This window comes from Gorilla gorilla, chromosome 5 (genome assembly GCF_029281585.2).
Source record: "Gorilla gorilla gorilla isolate KB3781 chromosome 5, NHGRI_mGorGor1-v2.1_pri, whole genome shotgun sequence".
Taxonomy (NCBI): Eukaryota; Metazoa; Chordata; class Mammalia; order Primates; family Hominidae; genus Gorilla; species Gorilla gorilla.
This window is the reverse complement of record NC_073229.2, coordinates 136,242,353-136,269,823: the sequence shown is the minus strand read 5'-3', so window position 1 is coordinate 136,269,823 and position 27,471 is coordinate 136,242,353. Positions and strand designations below refer to the sequence as shown.

Here is a 27,471-nt window from a genome sequence, read left to right as displayed (position 1 = left end):
ATTTCAGTTATTAGAGATTCTAATGTGGTTCAGTTGGATGTGGACTCTGAAGTGAACCACGTGGTTGGACCCCTGAATCCAAAACCAATTGATCACAGGGAGCCTGTGTTTGTTGGAGGTGTTCCAGGTAAGTGTTGTTTAAAAAGGAAAAGTTCCCAATCCAAAAAACTGAGTTCTCACAATTGTTATTGTAGAATTGAGCCATGTGTTTTCATGATGCACCTAGTTACTCAAAGGATTTTATATACAGTGTTGTTTAAATGGAAAAGGCACAATAAAGTGACATGTAAGAACTAGACCCCAGCATTCCAGCCAGTGGCTATTACTCTCCCTTGCCATATTTGCTTATTTTTTTCTTTCCTTTCCCTTTTAAGTGCCCGCCACACACATACACACAGTGAAACACATACTCTTATTTTATCTCTAACACAAAGAAAACTCATTGACTAACACTACAGTAGGATCTGAGAACTTTGGAGGATCAAGTTTGCTGTTAGTTGCTCCCCTTCCTCAGTAGGAAAAAATGCACAGTTCGGTCCATGATTAGTCTGAACTGCAAAAACAGCTGCAGACCATAAGCTGTTGTCCATTGGTAGTGACATTCCCTCAGAAAGGTTCCCAGCTGCAATTCTGTAAACATCATCAGTCACTGCTGCTGTCATCTGCCAAGAATAGTGTATAATCCCCGATGGTGACAGGACACTTATGGACAACACACAAACACCCCAATTGTTTTAAACCTCTGAAGCAAGGACCATGTCCTCATATTGAATGCATTTGTTTTTACACATTTCACTAACTTGGAAAACCTGAATGCTATGGCTGGGGAGTGGGATTTAAAAGGGAAATAACCCAGCTTTTGCAGCTGGAACTTGGTGGGGAGTTTTTAATTGACATATCATAGTTGTACATATTTTGGGGGTACATGTGATATTTTGATACCTGTATACAATGTATAATGATCAAATCAGGATAATTGCAATATCCACCACCTAAAACATTTATCTTTTCTTTGTGTTGGTAACATTACAATTCTTCTCTTCTAGCTATTTTGAAATGCACAATAAATTAGCCTTAATTATAATTTCCCTATTGTACTATGAAATTCTAGAAATTATTCCTTCTGACTGTATTTTTGTACCCATTAACCAAGTTATTTTCATCTCCTTCTTCCCCCTTCCCTTCCCAGCCTCTAGTAACTACCAACTACTCTCTACCTCTCTCCATGAGATTTACTTCTTAAGCTCATATATGTGAGTGAGGACACATGATATTTGTCTTTCTGTGCTTGGCTTGGTGGAGATTTTAATAATCTTCTAACAGATTATTTTTAGACTGACCCATAAAGACAGACAATGCTTTAAAGAAGAGAGCAAGAAGCACAGATAAAATTAAGCATCTGACCTTGGGTACTCCAAAAATAGTTAACAACTAAGCACTCTTCTTTGTCTGAATTTTTCAAATACTAGTATTGACAATAATGGTAACCCAGTGTGAAAAGAAATATTTGAGACCCTCGCAAAGCAACTCTTCTCCTCCTTTGTCTCCTGCTTCCACTCCCCTCTCCATTCCCCAGTCCTCTCCCTGTTCCTGACTTCAGCTTTGAAAGGATTCTGGCAAAGGCCAGCACGGCACTTCATGCAGGTGCAGCATGAAAAAGTCTCACATGAGTGCATATTTCTGCACATTGCTTCCCTCCAGAAATCACAACACAGTTTAAAATGTTTCACAGGTTCCCAAGGGCCTCCAGGATTAAATTCACCATAGCATGCAAGCTCCTTGATCATCTGTCTCCTCCTTGTCCCTGCCTTCAGGATCTCCCCACACCTTCTGGGACTTGCAGCTCCTAAATGTTCAACGATGGTCTCTTTGCTCCGGGCCTTTCCATAAGGGAACTGGGCCTCAATTTCTGGGAAATATTCTTCCTTTCCTCCCCTAGTACCTTTATTAAGAAACAACTTCTCCTATTCCTCCCCATTCTAACTCCTATTGACCTTTAGGACTCAGCTCAGACTTTTACTTACAACACGCCCCTTTCCCCCTAGGATGTATACACATACTGCTGTTGTAGCACTTAGCACAGAATATTGTTGAAACTAAGAAGTGCATTCCTCGATGGCAGGGAACATGACTATATCCAACACACAGCATGGATTGTCTATTAAGCATTGTGCTAGGCTTTGGGAGGTGGACAAAACAAGCATGGCCCTCCCTCATGGAAGTTGGAGTATTTGTCCTTCACTATGCCACCCAACGTGCTTACTACATCTTTCAAACAGATATTTCTCTTTGGTTTTTGTTTGTTTGTTTGCTTTCACAGTCTGATCCCAGCCTCACACACTGCCATCATCCCTCACTACAAGAGTTGCTAAGCCCTACAGACTGGACAGGCAAGATGTACCTAAAGCCAAATTCAGCCTGCCTGAAACATAGAATGAATAGCAAACTTTAGTTAATGAGCCAGCACAGGAGCTAGCAGGCCAGAAGGGCGTAACCACCAGCCCACTGCACCACTGCAGCTTTTAAATCCATCTAAGAATTATGCCAGCAAGCCTAGAATAAAAGCAACTATACTTTAAGATGAAATGTAATTAATTATATCATTTTGAGCTGTTCAAGATTAATTCCACTAAAATCACATCAGAAACCAGGCATTAAGAGGATAGCTAAAGAAATTAGGCTAAATAAAACCCCTAAATGCACTGGATTCTCCAAGAATACCACTCAGAACTCTGGTGACTCATTATTTCTATCCATAAAAAGCTAACGCATAAAATTCCTAGAACTACACACCAAAAAAGTCAACTTTAGTGTGTGATAATTTTAAAATCAAAATTAAAAATCAAAGAATTTTTTTCTGCCGGATATGGTGGCTCGCGCCTGTAATACTAGCACTTTGGGAGGCCAAGGTGGGTGGATCACTTGAGCTCAGGAGGTGGAGACCAGCCTGGCCAACATGGCGAAACCCCATCTCTATTAAAGATAAAAAAATAGCTGAGTGTGGTGGTGAGTGCCTGTAATCCCTCCAGCTACTCAGGAGGCTGAGGCAGCGGAATCACTTGAACCCAGGAACTGGAGACTATAGTGAGCACAGATCACACCACTGCACTCTAGCCTGGGCCACAAAGTGAGACTCTGTCTCAAAATAATAATAATAATAAAATAAAAAGGTTTTGTTAATGTAGCCCACCCATGGGTCTAACCATTCACTCCTCTACTGAAAATCCTGCATTATTTGTATATAGTCAAGCATTCAACCTGGGAAACATTCTCTCTAAAAATTATGCATTAATTTCATTAATTAATTACTTAGGATCCTAGGGCACTGTACTGTCACTACCTACAATTAATTGTGTGGTGAATTATTCAGACCACTAACTGCTACATGAATTATTACCTCCAGATGATTTCCCTCATAAGCCAAAGGATGGTAAGCTTGGGCAGAATCAAAACCTAAGTTCTAAGTCAGGTCTCCAAAGTAAGCAGAAGTATTAGATGTTTCTACCTCTTATAAGCATTCCTGTTCACTCATTTCTTACCCAAATGATGAAGTACACTGAGCAGGCTTGAAGAATAGTCACACTAATCTAGAGACAATAAAGGGAATTGATCTCTCAGGCCCCTTCCAAATCTAAAACTTTTATGATTATCATTCTAAATATAAAATGCTATTTCCATGATTTATTTTCAGTACACAGCTTCTGCATATTCTTCCCTTCATTGCTTAGAAAACTTATTACAGCTGCTTGCTGATGTTTCATTTGCTGTTCTATGTTCTTTCCTGAATTACTGATTTCTAAGTGTTTTCCATCCTTTATCTGCTACTGCTCACATAGCTGTTTGTAAATAATAATAAGCTTTGGCTAAATTGATTTTAATTTTCTATTTCTAAGCTCTCTAAATTGCTTTAAATTATATTGCTTCTATCATCCTAACACATTTAATTGTGTCTGTACAATTAATAAGCATAAGGCTTCTTCTAGATTTCTAATTAAGGGGAGAAAGTTCCCTTGGCATACCACAGGGCACTTGTGCCCACACAAAGACTAAGCGAGTTATCATTACCCTATTTATAGTTCTTAAACCCTGAGCTCAGAAAAATTGAATCTTAGTTTATTCGAATTCATTACTTTCTCATTATATTTTATGAACAGGCAAAAATGTAGAGGCTTAAGGGTGAAGGGTAATGAATTAAACAGAAATATTAACCAAGTCCAAAAATAGTGTGGAAGCTAAAATTTCTTTCCTCCTTCTTAGCAAAGTACACATTATAAGTGAGGCCCAGGTGAAATTAACTTTAAAAAACATAGGTAGATCATGAAAATTCACTGCTGAGGCTTTACATGTAAGTGGTAAATTTCAGCCTTGAAAGACAGCTACAATACACAGAAATGTGATCATGGAAAACATGGCCAAACATTAAAATTACCACATGTCCATAGGACTTCACAAGCAAATAATGTTACTGAGAAATGAGTCAATTATAACTATGTTCTATTTTTGAAATGTAAATCATGTTGATGATATGAGCAAATATGTATACTTTTACCAGGAAGTAATATTTGGGCTTGGAATATCTCAATTGCAATCTTTGTTTTTATTTCTTGCTCTTTTCAGAATCTCTACTGACACCACGCTTGGCCCCCAGCAAACCCTTCACAGGCTGCATACGCCACTTTGTGATTGATGGACACCCAGTGAGCTTCAGTAAAGCAGCCCTGGTCAGCGGCGCCGTAAGCATCAACTCCTGTCCAGCAGCCTGACACGACAGAGCACAGCTGCCCAAATACAAAGTTCTTTAGAGCACTGAAAGAAACACAAAGCCAGCCAGGAGGAACAGTAACACTTCCTTCTGGTGGAAGCTTTCATCGAGTTGAACAGGACTTAAACGAATCATCAGGGACCGGATATTTCTTATTTCTCATTTGGATTCTTAACCTTGAGTCCAAAGTGTCTGCAATGGACAACAATTGAAGGAGTGGCAAACTTACTTGTATTGAGAGCACACGCAATTCCTACTGGTGAAATTACTGTTTCTGTTCTAATAAAATAGAAGGGATTCCAAATAAACACTTGCACACATTTTTGAAGTGTGGCTAGATTCTCAGATTCACCTTTCTTCCAGGGAAGATAACTTTCAATCTATATAAAAATCTCTGTCCTAAAACTACCTTTCTTTATTTTGAAGAGACTTACTAACTTACATATAATCTAAACTAGATGATAGATTTGTTTTTAGCCCTTTTGTTTGGTCTATCAGTATAAGAAGAATATTTTAGGTTTATAGCTGAAGTTATCAAGGTTTAATAAAGTAAATTTCTAACAGAATACTAGAAAAATGCAGAATAATTTAATTTTTTCTAAATAAGAAACAAAGGAAATCAACTACTTTTTCCCCTTCCTCATCTCCTTAAAAGAAAAATAAAATTGTACATGAGAGGAGGCTTCTGTAGGTTATTATTACCATTATTGTGTGTTCTATAGGAATCATTGAGGATATCACAGCAAAAACAGTAGGACAAAATCATAAAATTCAATTTAAGAGTACACAAGTCCTTTTATTAAAAGTTTGCTCCTAGCCTGGGCAACATAATGAGATCCCATCTCTACAAAAAAATTTGTACATGGGCATACACCTGTAGTCCCAGCTACTTGGGAGGCTGAGATGGGAGGATTGCTTAAGCTCAGGAGTTCAAGGCTGCAGTGAGCTATGACTGCTGACTGTACCTGCACTCCAGCCTGGGCAACAGAGTGAGATCCTGTCTCAAAAACAAAGTGTGCTCCCCACATACCTGCAACACAACTAGTCTTATTTCTAAAATGTTATAATCTTTTTTCCAAGTAGCTACATTAATATAGTCTAGAAAAAAATGGACTTGAATAGCTGGTAGAATATTAAAATACAGAAATGAAATAAGAGAATTATATCTAAAAACCTCAACTCAGAAGACAGAAAAAGAGAAAATAGGCCCTGATATCAACAGAATTAACAATACATAAAAGGAGTAACTTTTGAGGGGAGAGGATATAAAATATTTTGAGGAATTACCAAGGGGAATAAAACAATGTTACCTTGAAATGATTATATATATATATTACATATTGGTATATATGTCCATACCTACCTATATCCCCTGCTACCCTTCTGTCTGAAATATACAAATAATGATAATGTTGAAGATATCGATAAACTTAGCTAATGTCTGTTCATAGAGGACTTACTAAGTGCCAGCCACCATGATAAGCTAAAGTTAATTATTTTATTTGTTCATTCCACTAATCCTTTGAGGTAATATTTGCAGCTCAGATAACTTGCCCACTGTCATTCAGCTGGACCAAGAAGCCGGTAATCAAAACAAGACTGCCTGCCTCCAGGAGCAGCATGATTGTCACCTTGGTTCCCTGCCTCCAAAGACTATCTGCCTTCCAGCTGACCAGAGCCAGAGAGGTACCATAAAGTAGTGAGCTGGCAGGGTTTCACTGGGAAAATCAAGAGGGCACTTGCTTTGACTCATCTAGAAGGGCAGCAGGTTTCTAGGGGCCAATCCCTTCTTTAGGACTGGGTGAGAGAAACCATTTCAGCACAACTGGCAGTGCAACACCATGATGCCCCCAACACCACACACACAAACCTGCAGCAAATGGCACACACAGAGTCTATGTAGAGTATAGAAAGCCAACTGAACATGCCCGTCCAAAATGTGAGCACCACAAATTTTCATCTGTGTTATTCACTGATATGTTGTAAGAGCTGAGACCAGTGCCTGGCAGGTAAGTATATGCTCATAACGAGAGCATTTAAAGGAAGCCCAGTTTCCATAAAGTTATCCCCTCACCTCACCTCCTAAGGCAATCACTTGACTTGTAAATTTCCTGGAAGTCTGAGAAAAGGGAAAAATGGACAGTGACTTCTCCATCTGAGTTCGACTGAGCCCCAGAAATCTCTGGCTTGCCTGAGGGTGCGGGGAGAAGCCTGAGGGAGAGAGGGAGGTGTGGGAGAGAAGCCTGAAGTCCTCAGAGAGACAAAAAGCACTCCCTCAGGTCTCTGATAACCTTTTAAGTCCTGAAAAAGTAGGTAAGAAGTTTGGCTACCATGAATAGGACCACTCTAAACGTCACAGCACCCAAGGACACCATTCCCAGAGAAGACTGCTAGAGGACAGGATGAGGTGGGCAGAAGGAAGATGAGATTAGGGATGAAAGCCTGATGATCTGCCAAAGCATGGGACAGGAAGGCAGAAACGTAAGTGGAATGTAGCATGACCCTAGCAGCCGGAAGAAACAGTTGAATCTCTCAAGGAACTTCTCAAGTGTAGTGATGGTGGCTGCTCAGGCTTGAGTCCCTCACCAGCCCAGCCAGACCATAGTTTACAGAGAGCTAAACCAGCAACCTCAACAGAACATGTTGTCAAATGATCCTGTCTAAAAACTGTTGATTAATGAGCTGATGTCAGCCAGATGGAAGGTTATGAAAGCATGGTGTCACCAGGTTGCCCTAGGACCTATTTGTAATATTCCCTTACAGAAAGCTTACACCTGGAAATGTAAGAAACGTGGGAAGGCAATTTATTCAGGGTAAAGGCCTTGGAAGACTAAAGAATTAAAGAATTCATACTGCTGAAAACTCTATTTATCCTTTTACTGTCTTTTTTTTTTTTTACTTTAAGTTTTAGGGTACAACGTGCAGGTTAGTTACATATGTATACATGTGCCATGTTGGTGTGCTGAGGCCATCAACTCGTCATTTAACATTAAGTATATCTCCTAATGCTATCCCTCCCCACTCCCCCCTCGCGACAACAGGCCCCAATGTGTGATGTTCCCCTTCCTGTGTCCATGTGTTCTCATTGTTCAGTTCCCACCTATGAGTGAGAACATGCAGTGTTTGGTTTTTTGTCCTTGTGATAGTTTGCTGAGAATGATGGTTTCCAGCTTCATCCATGTCTCTACAAAGGACATGAACTCATCATTTTTATGGCTGCATAGTATTCCATGGTATATATGTGCCACATTTTCTTAATCCAGTCTATCATTGTTGGACATTTGGGTTGGTTCCAACTCTTTGCTATTGTGAATAGTGCCGCAATAAACATACGTGTACATGTGTCTTTATAGCAGCATGTTTTATAATCCTTTGGGTATATACCCAGTAATGGGATTGCTGGGTCAAATGGTATTTCTATCTCAAGATTCCTGAGGAATTGCCACACCGACTTCCACAATGGTTGAACTAGTTTACAGTCCCACCAACAGTGTAAAAGTGTTCCTATTTCTCCACATCCTCTCCAGCACCTGTTGTTTCCTGACTTTTTAATGATCGCCATTCTAACTGGTGTGAGATGGTATCTCATTGTGGTTTTGATTTGCATTTCTCTGATGGCCAGTGATGATGAGCATTTTTTCATGTGTCTTTTGGCTACATAAATGTCTTCTTTTGAGAAGTGTCTGTTCATATCCTTCGCCCACTTTTTGATGGGGCTGTTTATTTCTTGTAGATTTGTTTGAGTTCATTGTAGATTCTGGATATTAGCCCTTTGTCAGATGAGTAGATTGCAAAAATTCTCTCCCATTCTGTAGGTTGCCTGTTCACTCTGATGGTAGTTTCTTAAATCTGTAGTGATGCCCCTACTATCATTCCTGATTTGATAATTTGTGTCTTTTTATTTCCTGATAATTCTACCTAGAGGTTTATCAATTTTATTGATCTTTTTTAAGAACCAGCTTTTGTTTCTATTGATTTTCTCTATTATTTATCTGCTCTTATTGTTTCTGCTCTTATCTTTATTCTTTCTTTCTGCTTATTTTGGATTTAGTTTGCTCATTTTTTTCTGTTTTCTTAAGGTAGAAGCTTAGATCATTGCCTTGAGATGTTTCTTCTTTTCTAATGAAACAATTTATTGCCTTAATTCTCTCTAAGCGCTACCCACGCATTTTGATATGCTGTGTTTTTGTTTTCATCCAGCTCAAAGCACTTTCTAATTTATTCAGTCATTTCTTCTTTTATTCATGGGTTATTCAGAAGTGTATCACTTAGTATTCCAATATTTGGAGATTCTCTAGGTATCTTTCTATTGTTAATTTATAATTTAATTCTACTGTAGGACATACTTTGCATACCCTTCCATACTTTGAATACTTTTCAATTTATTGAAACTTGTTTTGTGGCCTACAATATGTTCTACTTGGTAAATTTTCCATGTGCGCTTGAAAAGAATATACAGTATTCTGCTGTTCCTAGGTAAAGTGTTCTATATCAATTGTCATGTCCTCTATATCCCTACTGATTCTGTTTACTTGTTCTACCAGCTGAAATCCTGAACTACAAATGTGGAGTTAGTTCTTCTTTCAATTGCATCAGTTTTTTGCTTCATGTACTTTGAAGCTCTGGCATAAATATTTAAGATTGTTAGGTACTCTTGATGTCTTGACCCCTTTATCATTATGAATTGTCTCTCTTTACCTCTGTAAATTCTTTGCTCTGAAATCTTCTTGTCTATTATTAACATAGCTACTCCAGCTTTCTTCAGATTAATGTCTGCATGGCATATCTATTTCTATCCTTTTATACTTTTAATTTATCTGAGTCTTAGTATTTAAGGTGGGCTCATGTAGACAGCTCATAGTTGCATCTTCTTTTCTAGCCAATCTGACAATCTCTGCCTTTTAACTGAAATTTAGACCTTCTGTAATTAATGCAAATATCAATATCATATGGTTTAAATGTATTATCTTTGTTCCTTCTTTCCTCTTTTCCTGTCTTCTTTAGAATTAAATGAGTAATATTTATTACATTTACTCTCCACCATACAATAATTAGAGCTACTGTATTAGCTCTAACTCTGTTTGTTAGGTTTTACAGATAACTCAAGTTTTACTTCATCACAGTCTATTGTCAAATACCACTATGTCATTTCACAAATAGTCTAAGAATTACAAAAGTAAACTTCTATTTTCCTCCTTTGTTTTTTTGCTAGTATTATACATTATACTTTTACATAAAATATCATTGCCATAGTTTGCCTTAAACGGTTACCTATTAGTGCTTAAAAAATTTTAAAGCCTATATATTTATCCACATATTTTCCATTTCTTGTGTTCTTTCTTTCTAAAGATCCAAATTTCCATCTAGTACCATTTTCTTTCTGCCTGAAAAACTTCCTTGAACATTTTTTATAGTGTAGATCTGCTAGTGATTAATTCTCTCAGCATTTGTTTGGCTGAAAAGTCTTTACTTCACCTTCATTTTTGAAAGATACTGCTCCATTGCCTTTTTGCCTTCATATCTTCTGATGAAAAGTGTGCGCTCATTCTTATGTTTGTTTCTCTGAATGCATGTGTCATTTACTATCAAGTTTTAAGATTTTTCTCTTCAATTTAATTAGGACATGTCATTGTTTTGTTTTCATGTTGCTTCTCCTTAGGGTTGGTTAAGATACTTGGATCTGTGAGTTTATAGTTTTCATCAAATTGGGGGAAAATTTGACCATTATTTCTTCAAATATTTTTCTATCCCCCTCCATTCTTCTGAGAAGCCACTTACATATATATTAGACTGCTTGAAAATGAAACACAAAACGTATACTCTTTTTTAATTGCTTTTTTCTTTGTACTTAATGTTGGATAATTTATATAGCTATATATTCAAGTTCATTAATATTTTCTTCTCCAGTATCTAATCTCTTAATCCTATTCAGTGTATATTCTTACTTCAGATATTGTATTTTTCATCTCTAAAAGTTCTATTTGGGTCATTTTTATACCTTCCATTTGTTTCTTCATTATGTTTTTATCTACTACTTGAACGATATTTTTGGTAGCTGGTCTACTGTATTTGTCCATTTTCACGCTGCTATAAAGAACTACCTGAGACTGTGTAATATAGGAAGAAAGGAGGTTTAAATGACGCAGTTCCACAGGCTTAACAGGAAGCATGGCTAGGAGGCCTCAGGAAACTTACAATGGCAGAAGGCAAAGGGAAGCAAGCACATCTTACCATGGTGGAGCAGGAGACACAGAGGGAAAAGGGGGAAGTGCTACACACTTTTAAACAACCAGATCTCATGAGAACTCATTCACTATTATGAGAACACCAAGGAGTGTTCTCCATATCCATGGAGAATACTCCATATTCATATCCATATAGGTGTTCACCATAATCCACTCACCTCCTATCAGGTCCCTCCCCCAACACTGGGGGTTACAATTCAACATGAGATTTGGGTTGGGACACAGAGCCAAACCATATCATTTACTAATGCCGTCATCTGTCATTCTCAGTCTATTACCATTGACTAAAGATTCTCTTGACTGTGGATTGCCTTTTCCTTTTTTTTTTTTCATGCCTGGTAACTTTTTACTAGATGCTAATCATTGTGAATGTTACATTTTTGGTGCTGGATTTTATTGTAGTTTTTATTTTTATTTTGATGGGTTTTCTCCCCTTGGATGCACTCAAGTTACTTGAAATCAGTTTGATCCTTTCAAATGTTGCTCTTAAACTCTGTTAGGGCAAGTCCAGAGTAGTCTTCAGTCTATTCCCATCTCCCTAACCTAACCCTAACCCTACTTTGCCAATATCTTGCTGAAGACTCTACTCAATGATCCATGTACTATATTAAAAGATCCACTATTGTTGAAACACGTATTCTACCCAGGCTTGTATGAGCTCTGAGGAATTTTTCCTTTTTTTTTCTTTTTTTTTTGAGACAAAGTCTCACTCTGTTGCCTAGGCTGGAGCACAGTGGTGCAATCTCAGCTCACTGCAACCTCTGCCTCCTGGGTTCAAGCTATTTTCCTGCCTCAGCCTCCCAAGTAGCTGGAATTACAGGCACCCGCCCGTCATACCCGACTAATTTTTGTATTTTTAGTAGAGTCAGGGTTTCACCATGTTGGCCAGGCTGGCTTCGAATGCCTGACCTCAGATAATCCATCCACTTCGGCCTCCCAAAGTGCCAGGATTACAGGCATGAGCCACCAAGCCCAGCCCTCTGAGGAATTTTTCATCACTCCTTTCTCCTTCCTGTCATTCTTTCTCCAGCCTCAGGCAATTTCCCGCCTCGATTTTGTTTTCTTCCTTTAAGGAATGTTCTATTTTTATTTGGCAGATAAAATGAGGTTACTTAGAGATCATCTTGAGTCTCTCAAGGCTTATTTTTAAGCTTTCTTAAAGTTGGTATACATTAGCCTTTAGTCTAGCTCCAGTTTGGATCTCTTATGAAAGTACAACCTTTCTGAGTCTCTACTCAATGCCCCACATGTTCAAGATCTTTCCACTTTAACTGGTTGGCATTCAAACTTCTCCCAGCTCAGTGTGAGCTCTGAGAGTTTTTCCTCTTATAACTCCCTGGCAGTTTTTCTTTTCACCCAATGCAACACATATGCATCTATGTCTATTTAATTATAAGTTAATAAACTTTTCATTTTAAAAGGCTTATATGTATATTTTCAGAAGCAGCAAGGTAGACAAAAAACACTGGTGAAAATTGTATCTGATCCTAAAGTCAGTCTTTTGGAGAAGACAATTTCGTTAGACGGGTGCTGACAGCCATCGAGAGAAAAGGAAAGCAGACTGAGTTTCTGGGGACTACTGCAAGAAGAAAAAGAGAACACAGAGAGCTGGCCTCAACCTCAAAAGTGATCCCACATCTAACCAAATTAAAAAATCCACATGAGGTTTCTCAATACCTACTGTAAACAATTTATCAAGATACCTGGTTAGCACTTCGGGTACAAAGTGATAACCGGACATCATTTTTCTTGGAAAAATCGGGGTTGGAACCACAGCTTTGACTTCATTATCGATACATTTAACCAACAATCTGGGCTCCTCTATGGAAGTGGCTTAAATGCCTTGCAGATTAACCATGGACTAAGAACTTTCTTTGATCTTTAATACTGTTCCAAAACACACAACCCCAGGGCTCCATTTCTCACCCAATATAATCATTCCTGAGCAGAGCATTATCAAATAATATCAAGCCAGGAAACTGGCTTGGGGTACTAAGGTGAAAGGATTTAGCCAAGTAGCAACCCAAATATGAACAAGGAAATGAGCTTAAGACACATTAAGCATTTAGAATAAGCCCCACTTGACTGATGACCATGGTGGATTAAGCTTCATCTTTAATTATTGATATTAATGATCTACTGTGAGCAAGATGATCTCTAAGGTACTTTCTAATTGTGAAATATTATTCTGTCTTTTGTATCAGACATAACTGATAGCCTATCACTACGTGTGCTTTACTGACTACATTTCTGTCATCTTACTAAAAGTAAATAGCTCAACTGTTGTCATCATCTAAAGGTGCCACCACTTTTATTTGTTTACCAGATCACCAGATGATACTGGTCCATTACCCTTGACCTAGTCAGACCTTGACAAAAGACTTAATGGTGCTATTTCGGATGCATTTCCTTGCTGCTTTGTGCAGGTGGCTTTCTCGTTGTTGCATAAACAGTGACGGGAACATCAGTTATTGTCAGGCAATGACTTCCAGGGCACCTCCGGAGTTGCCTGAATAAAAAAGCTGATGACATGTAGTTAGATACTAAAAAGAGGAAATATTTTTTTTCAGAGCACCAAAGTTTGATTGTATATTTAACTGTTTTAAATCACTTTGAAATCTCTGAATGTCATACAATGAGGACAACATGGTGATGCTGATGAGGCACCCATTTTAGATGGATATAACAAAGAAATTGTGGCCTCTGACGTATATATTTAATCACAGGAAATTCATATATTCAAAGATAATCCTCCAGATGTTGATTTTGAAAGGTATGCAATGATTGCTAAATGGCAAAACAAAAGTGCATAGTTACAAACATAAGTGATAATACCGTGGCAATTCATGTGCATTTGCACCCTAAATCACCTCAGTTGAGTGATTTCAAAACAAGAATGTTTGTGGTAAAATACAAAACTGAACATAGTATTCCACATACTGTTCAAATGTTGATAGAATCTCAGATTTGAAATGGCCCTTAAATGACACCTAGTTCAAAAATACATCGAGTATATGAATTTCCTTTCCAACATTCCCACCAAATAGTCATTCAGCCTTTAACATTTCTAAAGATCAGGAGCTCACTACTTCCCAAAGCAGCCCATTTTATCCTTGACTAACTCCGATTTTTAAATACCTACACCTGTTAAACTTAAATCTGTGTTCCCAAAATTTCCAAGCCATGAGAATCTAACAATGTAGTATTTAAGGTTTTGCTATGGTAAACATCAGAGAAATGGAACTAATCATTCTGCAAAAACACTTTGTCTCACAGAATCCTCAGATTCTATATCACTCTTTCTGCCAAAGGTCACAGCAAAGCCAAAGTGATACTAATCAAAGCCAAAGTGACATTAACTCTGAGGTCTAAGTCTTTTTCATATTTTTAGCCTTATGCCTAGCACAGTGCCCTGTGCATACTAGCACTGAAGTTTTGTTTGTTTAATTGAATGTTATCTAATCGTGAAGCTATCAACAAAACAATCTATTAGGTTGGTGCAAAGGTAATTGTGTTTTTGTTGTTGTTGTTAATAGCTAAAAATGTACCAGAAAGACAGAGAATGAATTGCTCTATCATCAAGACTTATAGAAATACAAAATACAGACTCTACACTAAGGAAAACTGGGCTCTGTTAATACTAACTTAGAAACAACAATGTTTTTGAATTGCTGAGGGTTTTTTCTTGCTAATACTGAATATCAGCTGAAGGTTGTATTGATGATAGCCAATACATATCTCCTCACTTGTGAGGACAGAAGACTTTACCTGGTTGGTGACATCTCCTTCCCATTACAGGCAGCACTGGAGCTCAGCCCGGGTTCCAGCTCAATTGAAGAATCTCCTCCTTCCACTGGAAACCTCCTTGGCTGGGTTCCAAATCGAAAAGGCATACTTCACTGAAAACCTAGATCAGAAAGTTAAAATATTGAAAACCTAGATTAGAAAATTAAAATATTGGGGGTGGAGATAGATTGTCTTCAAAGACTTGTATGGAATGTTTTAAAGAGTCAGAGTCTCACTATGTTGGCCAGGCTGGAGTGCAATGGTTATTCACCAGTGCAATCATAGTGCACTACAATTTTGAAACTCTGGGCTTAAGTGATCCTCCTGCCTCAGCCTCCTGAGTAACTGGAACTACAGGTGCACACAACGTGCCTGCCCTTGGAATTTTTAATATTACTATTTTGTTATAGACATACAGAAACATTCTGAATGTTATTCTATTTTTAAATAGCTAAAAATAGTGTTTAAAATACTGTAATTTCACAACTATCCCTTATGTACAATTTAAGTCTTGCAAAAAATACAAAATAGCCACCAAGCAATGCAAGGAAAATGTACTCTATGGTTAACATAACTGAAGACCATTTCTGCCGTGTGAAAACAAAATTCTGTATGCCTTTAAATGGTTGTTGCAATCAACAAGCACCTCTCTACCTATCTATGCCCTTCTCTTCCTTTGTAGCACAGTTTCACATTCACCAAGATATCTTTAGCTAATCCTTCAGTTCCAGGGGATTATTCATTTCCCCACTGCTTCTCTATAGTCACAGTATAGTCCCTGGCTCTGGCCCTTCCCAACTATGTGATCTTAAGCCAAGGTACTCATCTATATTTCTCAAGGGTACATTGGTGATAATATTTTCTACTTCTAGGATAATAGTGAGGATTAAGTGAGGTAATACACGTAAAGTGCAGTGCCTAACACACAGTAAGTGCTCAGTAAATGTTAACTATTATTATTTAGCAGGTACTACTGAGCATTAGTAAATATATATAAATGTCTGCAAGTATACCTGAGATATGAAATTTATTATGAAATACATATGATATATACACACAAACACATATAAATGAACTCCTCCTTACTGCCTACCTTGGAACTCTTCCCTACCCCCTGCTCCCACCCTTCACTTGCTATGGCCAATGCAATCCATTAAGTCTGAATTTACATTTTACTTACTCTATAACTTACTTTTATAACCCCCATTATCTAAGTTTTCATAGCAACCTTTATTTCTGCTTCGTAACAGTTATCCTTCTAATTCAGGGTTTCTCAACCATGACACTATTCACAGCTGGGATCAAATAGTTCTTAGCTGGGGAGGGAGGATACTGTCCTGTTTACTGTAGGATGTTTCGCAGCATTCAAGGCCTTTACCCACTGGATGCAAAGAGTACCCCTCTCCCAAAATTCTGACAGTCCAAAATGTCTATAGACATTGTCAAATGTCCCCTGGTGGGAGGGAGAGGCAAAACTGCCCACTGTTGAGAAACACTACCCTCATCTTTTGTAAATGTTTAATATCCCCCCTCATTCCAAGTCTGTCTTTGTCATCCCTGAATACTTAATACCTAGAACAGTGCTTGTCACACAGTGGACATTTAATAGCTCTATCCTGAAATAACTTGCATGTATTCAACTATTAGTATACAATGTATTCAACTATTAGTACACAATGTTTTCAACTATTAGTACACAAAGTATTCAACTATTAGTACACAATGTATTCAACTATTAGTACACAATGTTTTCAACTATTAGTACACAATGTATTCAACTATTAGTACACAACGTTTTCAACTATTAGTACACAACGTTTTCAACTATTAGTACACAATGTATTCAACTATTAGTATACAATGTATTCAACTATTAGTACACAAAGGGTAGGAAAAATTTAAAATGGTGCAACTATTTCTTATGCCTAGTACAGTATTCTATGCCTAAAAGTGAATGTTTATTGGTGTTAATAATAAAACTAAATTAAGGTTTAAAAATTTGAATATGATAACTTTTATAGACTGTGTCAATATCAAGAAAAAAGTGTTTTGCTCAATGATGATTTAGTGAAACCATAGTAAACTCTGTGGTTTAGTATAACTACCTATCTATGCAGGTATTAACATTTAGCTAATTTGATCAAGGATAAATAGACTTACCAAAAGAGGCTGAGTCTGATTCCTGTAGAGGTGAATAAATCAATGCTTTCTACTGGCCTTTCCACAGAAGGCTGGAATTGCCAAAGGAATGATGATCAAATGTTCCAGTGACACCCAGAAATTATGACATCAGGAGATTCTTTCACATAGTTTCCTACCTGCTAAAGAATCAAACATCTCAATGCATAGCTCCAACAACAAGCTGAGGCTTAGCTAAAAATTTTCTCTAAAGCTTTTTGGAGGGTTTCATTCTTGTTTTTACTGGCTTATTTCCCTACAATATTAGTATTTTCATCCATGAATGGGGACCTACAGTCTAATCCATCTGTAGTAAATCAGAATTGAGATTCTTCTCATTTTATATCCTGTTTTCCTCATTCCCTTTCTCTCCTAGACCTTCTCTTATAACATCCCAAATAAATCCCATCTGTCTCCATCCTCATCTCACTCCAATATCCTCAAACCCAAATTGTACCTTTACAAATTTCTCTATAACTCTTACATGGGATTCTTTACACCCTCTCTCTAATGCCTGGACTAACCTTATTTTTTTTTCCTGTTTCCTCAAGAGAGTCTTCAAATTCCCAAATGGCTGGAATAATTACAATTGTGAAAGGAAGAATACATCTTTTTTGTTGTTGTTGTTGAGACAGAGTCTCGCTCTGTCACCCAGGCCGGAGTGCAGTGGTGCTATCTTGGCTCACTGCAAGCTCTGCCTCACCTGTTCACACCACTCTCCTGCCTCAGCCTCCTGAGTAGCTGGGACTACAGGCACCCACCACCACGCCCAGCTAATTTTTTCTATTTTTAGTAGAGATGGGGTTTCACCGTGTTAGCCAGGATGGTCTCAATCTCCTGACCTCGTGATCTGCCCGCCTCGGCCTCCCAAAGTGCTGGGATTACAGGCGTGAGCCACCGCGCCTGGCCGAAAGGAAGAATACATCTTGTACTGTCCTCATTATTCTGTTCCCTGGGCCCTGGGCTGCTTCTCTGCTCATTTCTCTAACTGCTCTCCCTCTCCCAACTCATTCTTGGCTTCTAGATCAATAGCTCACCTCATGAACTTCTCCTCTACTCAGTAATGTTTAGTTTAACCCTTATACCAGAACATAACTCTTCAGCTAAGCAGTTTTTCAATTTTCATATCCGATGACTAAACTATTAAACGTTAGTGAGCATTTTTACCACTGTTGTGTTTTCATATGACTCAAGTTATAGAAAACTGGCATTTTACATAAGAATTAACTTGATGTTGGATACAATCTTACCTCTACCTTCTTTTTCTTACTAGGGTACTATCTGTGAATAAGTTGATCACCATTTCAGCTTGGAAAAATAACTGACGGTGTCACAGTCACACAAACAAATAATTGCTGGCCATTGTGAGCTAAGGTATCATTAGGACCTAAACATTTGGTCCTTAGGATGGCAAAAAAATGTAATAGTTTACATGTTTGAGAGGTGGTAGCAGTGGGAGAATGATGGGTTTTAGCATCAGAATTAGGTTAGAGGTTTTTTTTTTCTTTTTTTTTTTGGTTTTGTTTTTTTTTTTTGAGACAGGGTCTTGCTCTGTCATCCAGGCTGGAGTGCAGTGGCATGATCATGGCTGACTGCATGCAGCCTCGACCTCCTGGAATCAAGCAATCATCCTGCCTCAGCATCTCAAGTAGCTGGGACTACAGGTGCACACCACTATGCCCAGCTAATTTTGTATTTTTTTGTAGATACAGGGTTTTACCATGCTGCCCAGGCTAGTCTCAAATTCCTGGGCTCAAGTGATCCACCCACCTCACCCTCCCAAAGTGCTAAGGTTACAGGCATGAGCCCACTGTGCCCAGCCAGGTTTGAATTTTGACACAATGTTAGCTCTGAGATTTTAAGCAAATCACTAAAAGTTTGTCTGTAAAATGGTATTAATTCCTACCTTACAGAGTGGTCGTGAGGAATTAAAAACCACCTAACATGTATAAAGCCAATAACTGGGACACAAGAATTCAATCAGCACTACTTCCTACATATTTTTGTGTCATTCTTGAAATCAGAGTATTGAGACACTGATTTCACCTTTTAGTCACGGATATATATGAAGTAAAATATCTGTAAGTGGGGTATTCTTAAAATCCTGTAATTTACCATTTTAACTAGTCCATTTGGCACACCATGCTTCTTTAGAATGGGTGATACAATGAAACAAACCAAACAGTAGCCTTAATGATGAAACTTTACAACATTAGAATGATACCTCAGAAGACAAAAGGAACTTGAGTCTCCAGCATATTTTCATAAAGCAACAGATAAACAAGAGCAATGCAAATGGTGAATAAAAAGATGAAGTATCCAAATACCCCCTTAAGTATCATAAGCTCAAGAGCAATAGTCTTTCAATTCTCAAGTTATTAATTCATGAGATGCAGAAAATGAGTGATATTTGAACTTGTCATGTTCTAAGAAAAAAAGACCCATGGACTTCATTCATTCATTCATTTAATGAATATTTGCTGAGAATCCACCATGAGCCAGGCATGTGTTAAGTGTTAAAGATAAAAGATTAAGCAAAAACAAACACAGTTCCTGTTGTGGTAGAGTTTGTAGGTTACAATAGGATTTGTTTTAGTCTAGGATATTTAATCTAAATCTAAGAGATGAGGGGGCATTAATTAGGTGGAAATGAGTGTGAGACAAAAACACTGACACAGTTGAGGAGGGGGCAAAGAGGAAAACAGCACGTGGAAAGGTCATGCTAGTAAAGACAATAAAAAATCTGAAAGGCCAGCATAACCACAGCATGGAAAACAGAAAATAAATGGAGTCTGAGACATAAGTACAGGCCAAATCACGCAGGAGCAAAAACTCAAGTTAAAATTTTAGACTTTATCTTATGAACAAGGAAGCCTATCAAATAATTTTAATTTCTCAGGACACATATTTAGGTTTCATTGATTTTTCTCTATTTTCTATTTACTATTTATTTGATTTCCACTCCAATCTTTATTATTTCTTTTCTTCTGTCTACTTTGGGCTTAATTTGCTTTTCTTTTTCTAATTTCTTAAGGTAGAAGCTTAGGTCATTAATTTTAGTGCTTTCTTCTTTTCTAATGTAAACATTTAATTCTATAAATTTCCATCAAAGCACTCCTTTAGCTGCATTCCACAAATTTTTTAATTTTGTATTTTCATTTCCTTCAGTTAAAATTTTTTTGCTTTTTCTTCTTTGACCTATGGGTTATTTACAATTATATTGTTTAATTTTCCAATATTTAGGAATATTCTACTTTTCTGTTACTGATTTCTAATTAGGTTCCATTTTTGTTAGAGAACATTCTTTGTATCACTTGAATCCTTTTAAATTTATTTAGACTTGTTTTTATAGCCAGAATATAAACTGCCTTGGTAAATGTTTCACACATACTTGAATGTATATGCTGCTATAGTTGGCTTCAGTGTTCTATATAAGTATTTTCCAATATTTAGGAATATTCTACTTTTCTGTTACTGATTTCTAATTAGGTTCCATTTTTGTCAGAGAATATTCATTGTATGACTTGAATTCTTTTAAATTTATTTAGAGTTGTTTTTATAGCCAGAATATAAACTGCTTTGGTAAATGTTCCACACGTACTTGAATGTACATGCTGCTATAGTTGGCTTCACTGTTCTATGTAAGTGATTTGTTGGTTGATAGAACTGTTCAAGTCTTCCATATTCTTACTGATTTTCTATATACTTGGTTTATCAACTATTGAAATAAGGGTGTGAAATCTCCAACAATAATTGTGATTTTATTTACTTCTCCTTTCTATTCTGCAGTTTTTACTTCAGGTATTTTGAAGCTATTATTTGATACATAAATATTTAGTATTGTTATATCCTCTTGATGAAATGACACCTTTATCATTATGAAATATGTCTGATATCTTTGCTCTATAGTCTACTTTTCTGATACTTGTATAGATACTTTTCATTCATTAATTTTAGTATGACATCTTTTCCTATTCTTTTATTTTTAACCAATTTGGTTATTAGATTCCAAGTGGGTTTCTTGTAAGCAGTAGATATTTGAGTCTTGCTTATTTTACCCACTGTGATGACCTCTATCTTGAAATTAGGGTATTTTTATCATTTATATTAATATTTAATATGATAGATATGGTTGAATTAAAATTTGCCATCTTGCTTTTTGTACTCTATTTGTGCCATCAGTTCTTTGTGTCCTTTTCTTCTTATTCCATTCTTTTGGATCAATGAATATATTTTATGAATCTATTTTATTCCATTATTGGTTTATTACTATACACCTTTGTGTTTTGTTTTGTGTTACTTTAAGGTTTATAGTAAACATATTTAACTTTTCATAGTTCGCCTCCAAATAACATTATACCACTTCACATATACTAGAAGAACCATATAAAAGTATATTCCATTTCCCCTCTCCCACTATATATAATTTTGTTGTCATATATTTTAATTCTATCTATAGTACAAACCCCATGCATGTCGTTATACATTTTCCTTTAAGCAATTGTCTTTAAAACAAGAGATGCCTTCTACATTCATCTACATTTTTATCATTTTCAGTGCTCTTTATCCCTTTGAGTAGGTCCAGATTTTCTTACAACATAATTTTCCCTTTGCCTGAATGTTTCATTTAACAGTGCTGGTCTGTTGGTGATTAATTAATTTAGCTTTTATATCTCTTTTTTTCATATTCATTGTGGAACAATATTTTAACCGGGTATAGAATTCTCAATTAGCAGTTTTGTTTTCTTTAAGTACTTTAAAGATTTGGGTCCACTATGTTCCGGCTTGCATTGTTCCCAACAAGAAGTCTGTTGATTTTTTTATCTTTGTTCCTCTATATGTAATATGTCTTGTTTCTCTGGCTGGCTTTAATATTTGCTTTTTATCACTGATATTAAGCAATTTGATTATAATGTACTTGGCATAGTTTCTTTCTGTTTCTTGTGCCTAAGGTTCTGTGGCACATATTTCTTTGTCCCTTCTCAGTCTGCCTGGGCTTCCTTCTGTCCTCTTGAACATATACTGCTTTAATGTTCTTTTAATTTTATGTAATTATTATGTTTACTAATTCTTTCATTTGTGCCATTTCTTGTTCCGTTTTTAACTAATTTTTCACCTCATTATGGGACTCATCTTTGCATATCTGGCAATTTTTGACTTGGGTGCCAGGCATTGTGATTTTACATTGCTAAACAATTTTATTTTTATTCCTCTAAGTATTTTTAAGTTTTGTTCTGGGACACAGCTATTTGGAAACAGCCTGGTTCTTTGGAGGCTTGGTTTCATGCTCTCTTAAGCTAGATCACAACAGCCTTTCATCCAGGGCTAACTTTTCTCCACTACTGAGGTACCTTTCTGAGTACTCAACTCAATGTTCCAGCTATTTTAAGGTTTCTCCACTCAAGATACGGGGAATGTGAATTAGTCCTAGCCCTATGTGAACCCTAGGAATTGTTCTGCCCGCTTATTTCCAGTGGTTCTTTCCTCAGTCTTACATAGTTTCCGTGAATCCATTCAAGGATCAGCACTCAGTTTAGGCTCATGAGGAACTCCTTAAAGATTTTCAGAGCTTTGTTTTTGCATACTCTCTCCTCTTTGGCATTCTGCCCTGCAAATTCTAGCTGTCTGATCCTCTAAAATTTCTAACTCTGTCTCCTCAACTCAATGTGGCCATTGGGCTGTGTTTGGACTCTATTCATTAGAAAGGTGTCATTAGGTCTAGCCTACACTCAAGGAGAGGGACTTACACAAGAACAGGAGACAGAGATCACTGGGTGCTATCTTGGAGAATGCCTACCACAGATGCTGTATTCTGATGTAATGTCTCAGAATGCTTGTGCAGTACACACAAGTGTTTATCAAATAATTTTGGCTTTCTCTTTTCCAGAAATTGAAATTCCTGGCCACCTTATGATTACTTGGAGCCCATGTGATTAGTTTTAGTCAGTGAATTATGAGCAACCATTAATTGCTAGTGTAAGACCCTCCTGAGTTTGTCTCTACCACAAAAACCAGAAATGTAACTCACATCATAAATAAAAATCAACCAAAATTAACTAAAGATTCAAACATAAGACCTGAAATTAAAACTACTGGAGAAAGCAAGAAAAAGTCTCCACAACATTAGTTTGGGCAATGATTTCTTGGATATGACCCGAAAAGCATAGGAACAAAAGCGAAAGTAGACAAAAGGGATTACATCAAACTAAAAAGCTTCTGCACAGAAGAGGAATCAATTAATATAATGAAGAGACAACTCACAGATTAGGAAAAAATACTTACAAGCCATACATCTGCTAAGGGGCCAATATCCAAAAATACATAAAGAAGTCAAACAACTTCACAAGAAAACACATAGCCCAATTAAAAATGGGCAAAGAACCAGAATAGACGTTTCTCAAAAGAATACATACAATGGCCCACAGATATATGAAAAAATACTCAATATCACTAATCATTAGGGAAATGAAAATTTAAAAACATAATGATATTTATCACCTCACACCTTTTAGAATGGCAGCTATCAAAAAGATAAAAGATAAATGTTGGCTAGGATGTGGAGAAAAGAGCCTTTTTAACACTGGTGGTGGAAATTAAATTAATACAGCCATTATGGAAAACAGTATGGATTCCTCAATCAAAAATGGAATCACCATATGATCCAGCAATCCCACTTCTGGATATATATCCAAAGGAACTGAAACAAGTATGTCAAAAAGATATCTGCACTCCCATGTTTACTGCAGCATTATCCACGATAGCTAAGATATGGAAGCAACCTAACTATCCATCAACAGATAAACAAATAAAGAAACAGATAAAGAAAATGTGGTATATATACGCAATGGAATACTATTCAGCCTTAAAAAAGAAGAAAATGCCGTCATTTGTGACAACATGGATAAACCTGGAGGACATTACGCTAAGTGATATTAGCCAGCCACAGAAAGAGAAACACTGCATGATCTCACTTATATGTGGAATCTAAAAAAGTCAAGCTCATAAAAGTAGAGAGTAGAATGGTGGTTACCAGAGGGTAGCAAAGCTGGAGGGTGGGACAGGGATAGAGAGCAGAAAGATGTCCAAAGGATACAATAAGTTTCAGTTAGGAGGAATAAGTTTTATAGATCTATTACATAGCATGGTGACTAGTTATTAATAATATATATTTCAGAACTGCTAAAAGAGCAGATTTTAAATGTTCTCATCACAAAAAAATTCTGAGTATGTGAAATGATGGATATGTTAATCAGATTGATTTAATCATTCCACAATGTAAATATTTATCAAAAACTCAACTGTACCCCATTAATATACACAATAATTAATCAATTTAAAATCAAACAAATCAAAAATGGACCAAATAATGGCAGATCATCAGCCTGAGTGCCAGAAGGGGGATAACATAAAGCATAGCCCCCAGACACCCCTCAATGGACATGTATCATGTACAAAAAAAAAATTGTTGTTTTACACCACTGAGATTTTGGGGTTGATTGTTACCACAGCACAACAAAGTTTATGCTGATGTATACAGACTTTGGTCCAGAATTAGGTGTCGCTATAACAAAAATCTAAAATATAAGTCACCATACCTAAGTGGTCAAGCAGCAATTAACAAGGAAACTGTTGTGGAAAGCTAAAAGGATAGTGATCTGTGTCACCCAGGAACAAACCTATTGGGAAAAACCTTTGGAAAACTCTGTGATAACCTAGAAGGCATGTGATTTAACTAATGAATTTAAATGTTGGGAGATGAGGCTGGAAAACAAAAACATGTCAGTTGCTACTGTTTGTCAAGTTATATGAGAAAGAGATGAGCTCAGAAATGGCAATGTGCAAGCAAGAATAAAAACAGATAGACCACCCACAACTCTGAATTATATTTTAATGACAACTTACAAAAGCTATAGAATAATTTTCTTCTAAAACATTTTACTCCCCTTCAGAACTTTGCAGCATGTTTTCAATGCCTTCCAGTACTGAATGTGCTATATAGATGAGTCTAAAGTACTCTAATTAATTGTTTTTTCTTCATCCCACTCCCCTGTTCATTTCATGCCTAGGTACCTAAAAAATTCTTTCTTTATTCTGAAAAGTTGAATGACTTAATGAGGCTGCATGTCTTGGTGTTGATTTTTCTATAAATTGTCCTATAGAACATAGCGTGTATCCTTTTAATCTATGTATTTTTCTTCCTTTTTTTTATCAAGTACATTTTTTCCTCCATTTGCTGTGGGCACATGTTAATCTTATGTTGAGCCATCTTTGTCTCCTTCATACATATTATTTTTAATAACTTTCATATCTCTGGGTTTTGCCTAGTATTGTTATTATTTTAAGACTTTCCTCTACATTATAATTTGATGTGCATCTCTCTAGTCTGCTTCTTAAATGCTTTTAAAAATTATTTCTTTAAGTCCTTTAAGGTGGATGTTGTTGTCTTCAGTTAATTTCCTTAGTTCTTTTATCTCCATTTTATTTCATTTATTCATCAAATATTTATTTACTATCTACTATATGCAAGGTACTATCCCTAGCAGTGGATAAAACAACAAGACTCAGCCCTCATAGAGCTTGAGTCTTATTATTTTAGTATCTTGTCTTTAAGTTCCTGTTTTATTGCATTCATATTCTTAAGTTCTTCTTCAGCACAAAGTAGATATGATGAATTTTCTTTTCTCCCCTCTTAGGCTAGGTTTTACCCCAAGGTCTTGTACTTTATCCATCTTTTTACATCGTTCCTTCCTTCCTCTCCCCCTTCCCTCCCTCTCTCCCTTCCATCCTTGTCTTCCTTCCTTCAATTTTAGGAGTCCATAGGATTCCCAATAATTTTTTTCTTTTTCATTTTCAGCATGTGGAATTCTGTTCACTCTATTTGCTCTGTATGTTGGTCAGCTATCACTACAATAAAACTGCACCCCAAAATTTCAGTAACTTCAACCAAAAACATTTCTCTTGCTTATAATATTCTGAATAGCCCGCTGCAGTTCAACCGATCTCAACTTGGCTAACCTGGGTTTGCATATACGGAAGTTTTGGAGTGGCTGGCATGTGAGGCTCTACCTTGCTTGGCTCTTAAGCAGAACTGTCTCTCAGTCTGATTCTCTAGAGACTGAAGTTATTAATAAGATGTGTTAGGACTTTTCTTTCCTGTGTGGGGAATAATGACTAGGACTGCATGAAGGGTAGGGCTCTGCAAAGGCCAGTGTATCATCTCACCTAGCACTGATAACACACTGATACAGACCTATTCACATCACTGCCTACAAACTGGACCAAGACTTGCAAATTTTGGAAGCCCCAGACGTTGGGACTTTAGCATCAAGACCTAAAATGCCCAACTTTACCTCTACCACTGACCCCATACTCAGTAAGAAGTTAAGAATAAATCCAGCCTACAAAAATTTACTGACCAAAAGCTGCCTATTACCAAAAGATATAAAATCCATTGCAACTTTAAACCTACCGGCTACCAGAGAAATTAATAGTAACTACTACGTGTCTTCGTGGGACAATAAAGTGTTCTAATCCACTGAATATTACAGTTCATATTAGCACATATTCATAGCACATACCATATAACTTTTTACTAAACAAAGAAGACTTCTTAGAGTTTCGTAGTTCTTCAGAATTTTTGTGGAAAATATTAATTTCATTAAAGAAGTACTTGAGTTCTTAATTAAAATCTGGTCTAATTTGATCAATAGAAGTTTACATATTTTAATGTTTGACAATTTTAAGGAGTTGGTAATTGTCATAATGCCTAACTTTTTAATCTTCTCCTGCCTATCCCATCTAAATACCCATCTAAATGCCTAGTGTTAATCTCGTGTCTTCTATCAGACTTCTACATACTCATCTACATCCTCTACCACTGAATCCTATTGCACTTATAGTCAACGCCACACAATTCTTTGAGTATTTCGCGTGTATGTCTTCAATTAGATTGTAAGCTTCTTGGAACTGGATCTATGCCTTAATTTCTTTCTAATCTTCCCAGCGAGCCTACAAGTTAATTTGGGGAGTATACAGCGTTCAACAAATACTGGTTGGGTCTGTGACCTTAGCTTTGCCATTTTTGTCAAAGCGTATAATCATCTAGTTTCAATTGTGCCCTGACATATCTATTTCTCTGGGGTTTCTCTTTGCTCAACGCCATTGTTCATTTTCTATTAGAATAAAGGGCTTGTTGGACAGAGATGCCAACGCAGCGTCCCGTGGAATCTGAATAAACGGACTGATCCACCGCCCCGGGTGTTGAGGCTGTGAACAAAAATTAAACCTCTGATAGCCCACGAACACCTTAACGACACATATTTAAAAATACCACTCCAAAGCCTAGTTACCTGCCAGTTACCCCGGCCTCCGGAGCTGCCGATGCTCGAAGATGTTGACAAGGCAGCTAGGATATGCAGTCCAGAAGCCCAGTCGCTACGGTAACGGAGACACGCAAGTGCACTTGCGCGGCCTTCTGACGGAAAACCTTAGCCTGAACCT

At 37.0% G+C, this 27,471-nt stretch overlaps 2 protein-coding genes across 11 annotated transcripts in view; one reads left to right on the top strand and one right to left on the bottom strand.

Annotated features, from left to right (window-relative positions):
• The window catches only part of LAMA4 (laminin subunit alpha 4), a 189,690-nt gene extending 184,608 nt beyond the window's left edge, over window positions 1–5,082 (top strand). For all 6 annotated transcript variants that reach the window (XM_055391543.2, XM_055391544.2, XM_055391545.2 and 3 more), the window contains exons 38-39: window positions 8–127; window positions 4,618–5,082. In XM_055391543.2, the coding sequence (XP_055247518.1) occupies window positions 8–127; window positions 4,618–4,763 (266 nt within the window). In that variant the 3' untranslated portion in view covers window positions 4,764–5,082. The remainder of the gene's footprint in view (window positions 1–7; window positions 128–4,617) is intronic.
• The window catches only part of FAM229B (family with sequence similarity 229 member B), a 79,750-nt gene extending 52,293 nt beyond the window's left edge, over window positions 1–27,457 (bottom strand). For 2 of the 5 annotated variants that reach the window (XR_010134340.1, XR_010134339.1), the window contains exons 1-3: window positions 27,321–27,457; window positions 16,954–17,111; window positions 14,776–14,914 (exon numbers count right to left, since the gene is read on the bottom strand). Coding sequence is in view for 2 of the 5 variants with exons in the window: in XM_055391551.2 (XP_055247526.1) it covers window positions 13,399–13,516; window positions 14,776–14,900 (243 nt within the window). In the remaining 3 variants the exon portion in view is untranslated. Of the gene's footprint in view, window positions 1–13,290; window positions 13,530–14,775; window positions 14,915–16,953; window positions 17,115–27,320 lie in introns of those variants that run through there. The other 3 variants (XM_055391551.2, XR_008681060.2, XM_004044550.5) reach the window with 3 other exon arrangements.
• Window positions 27,458–27,471: the final 14 nt, after the last annotated feature.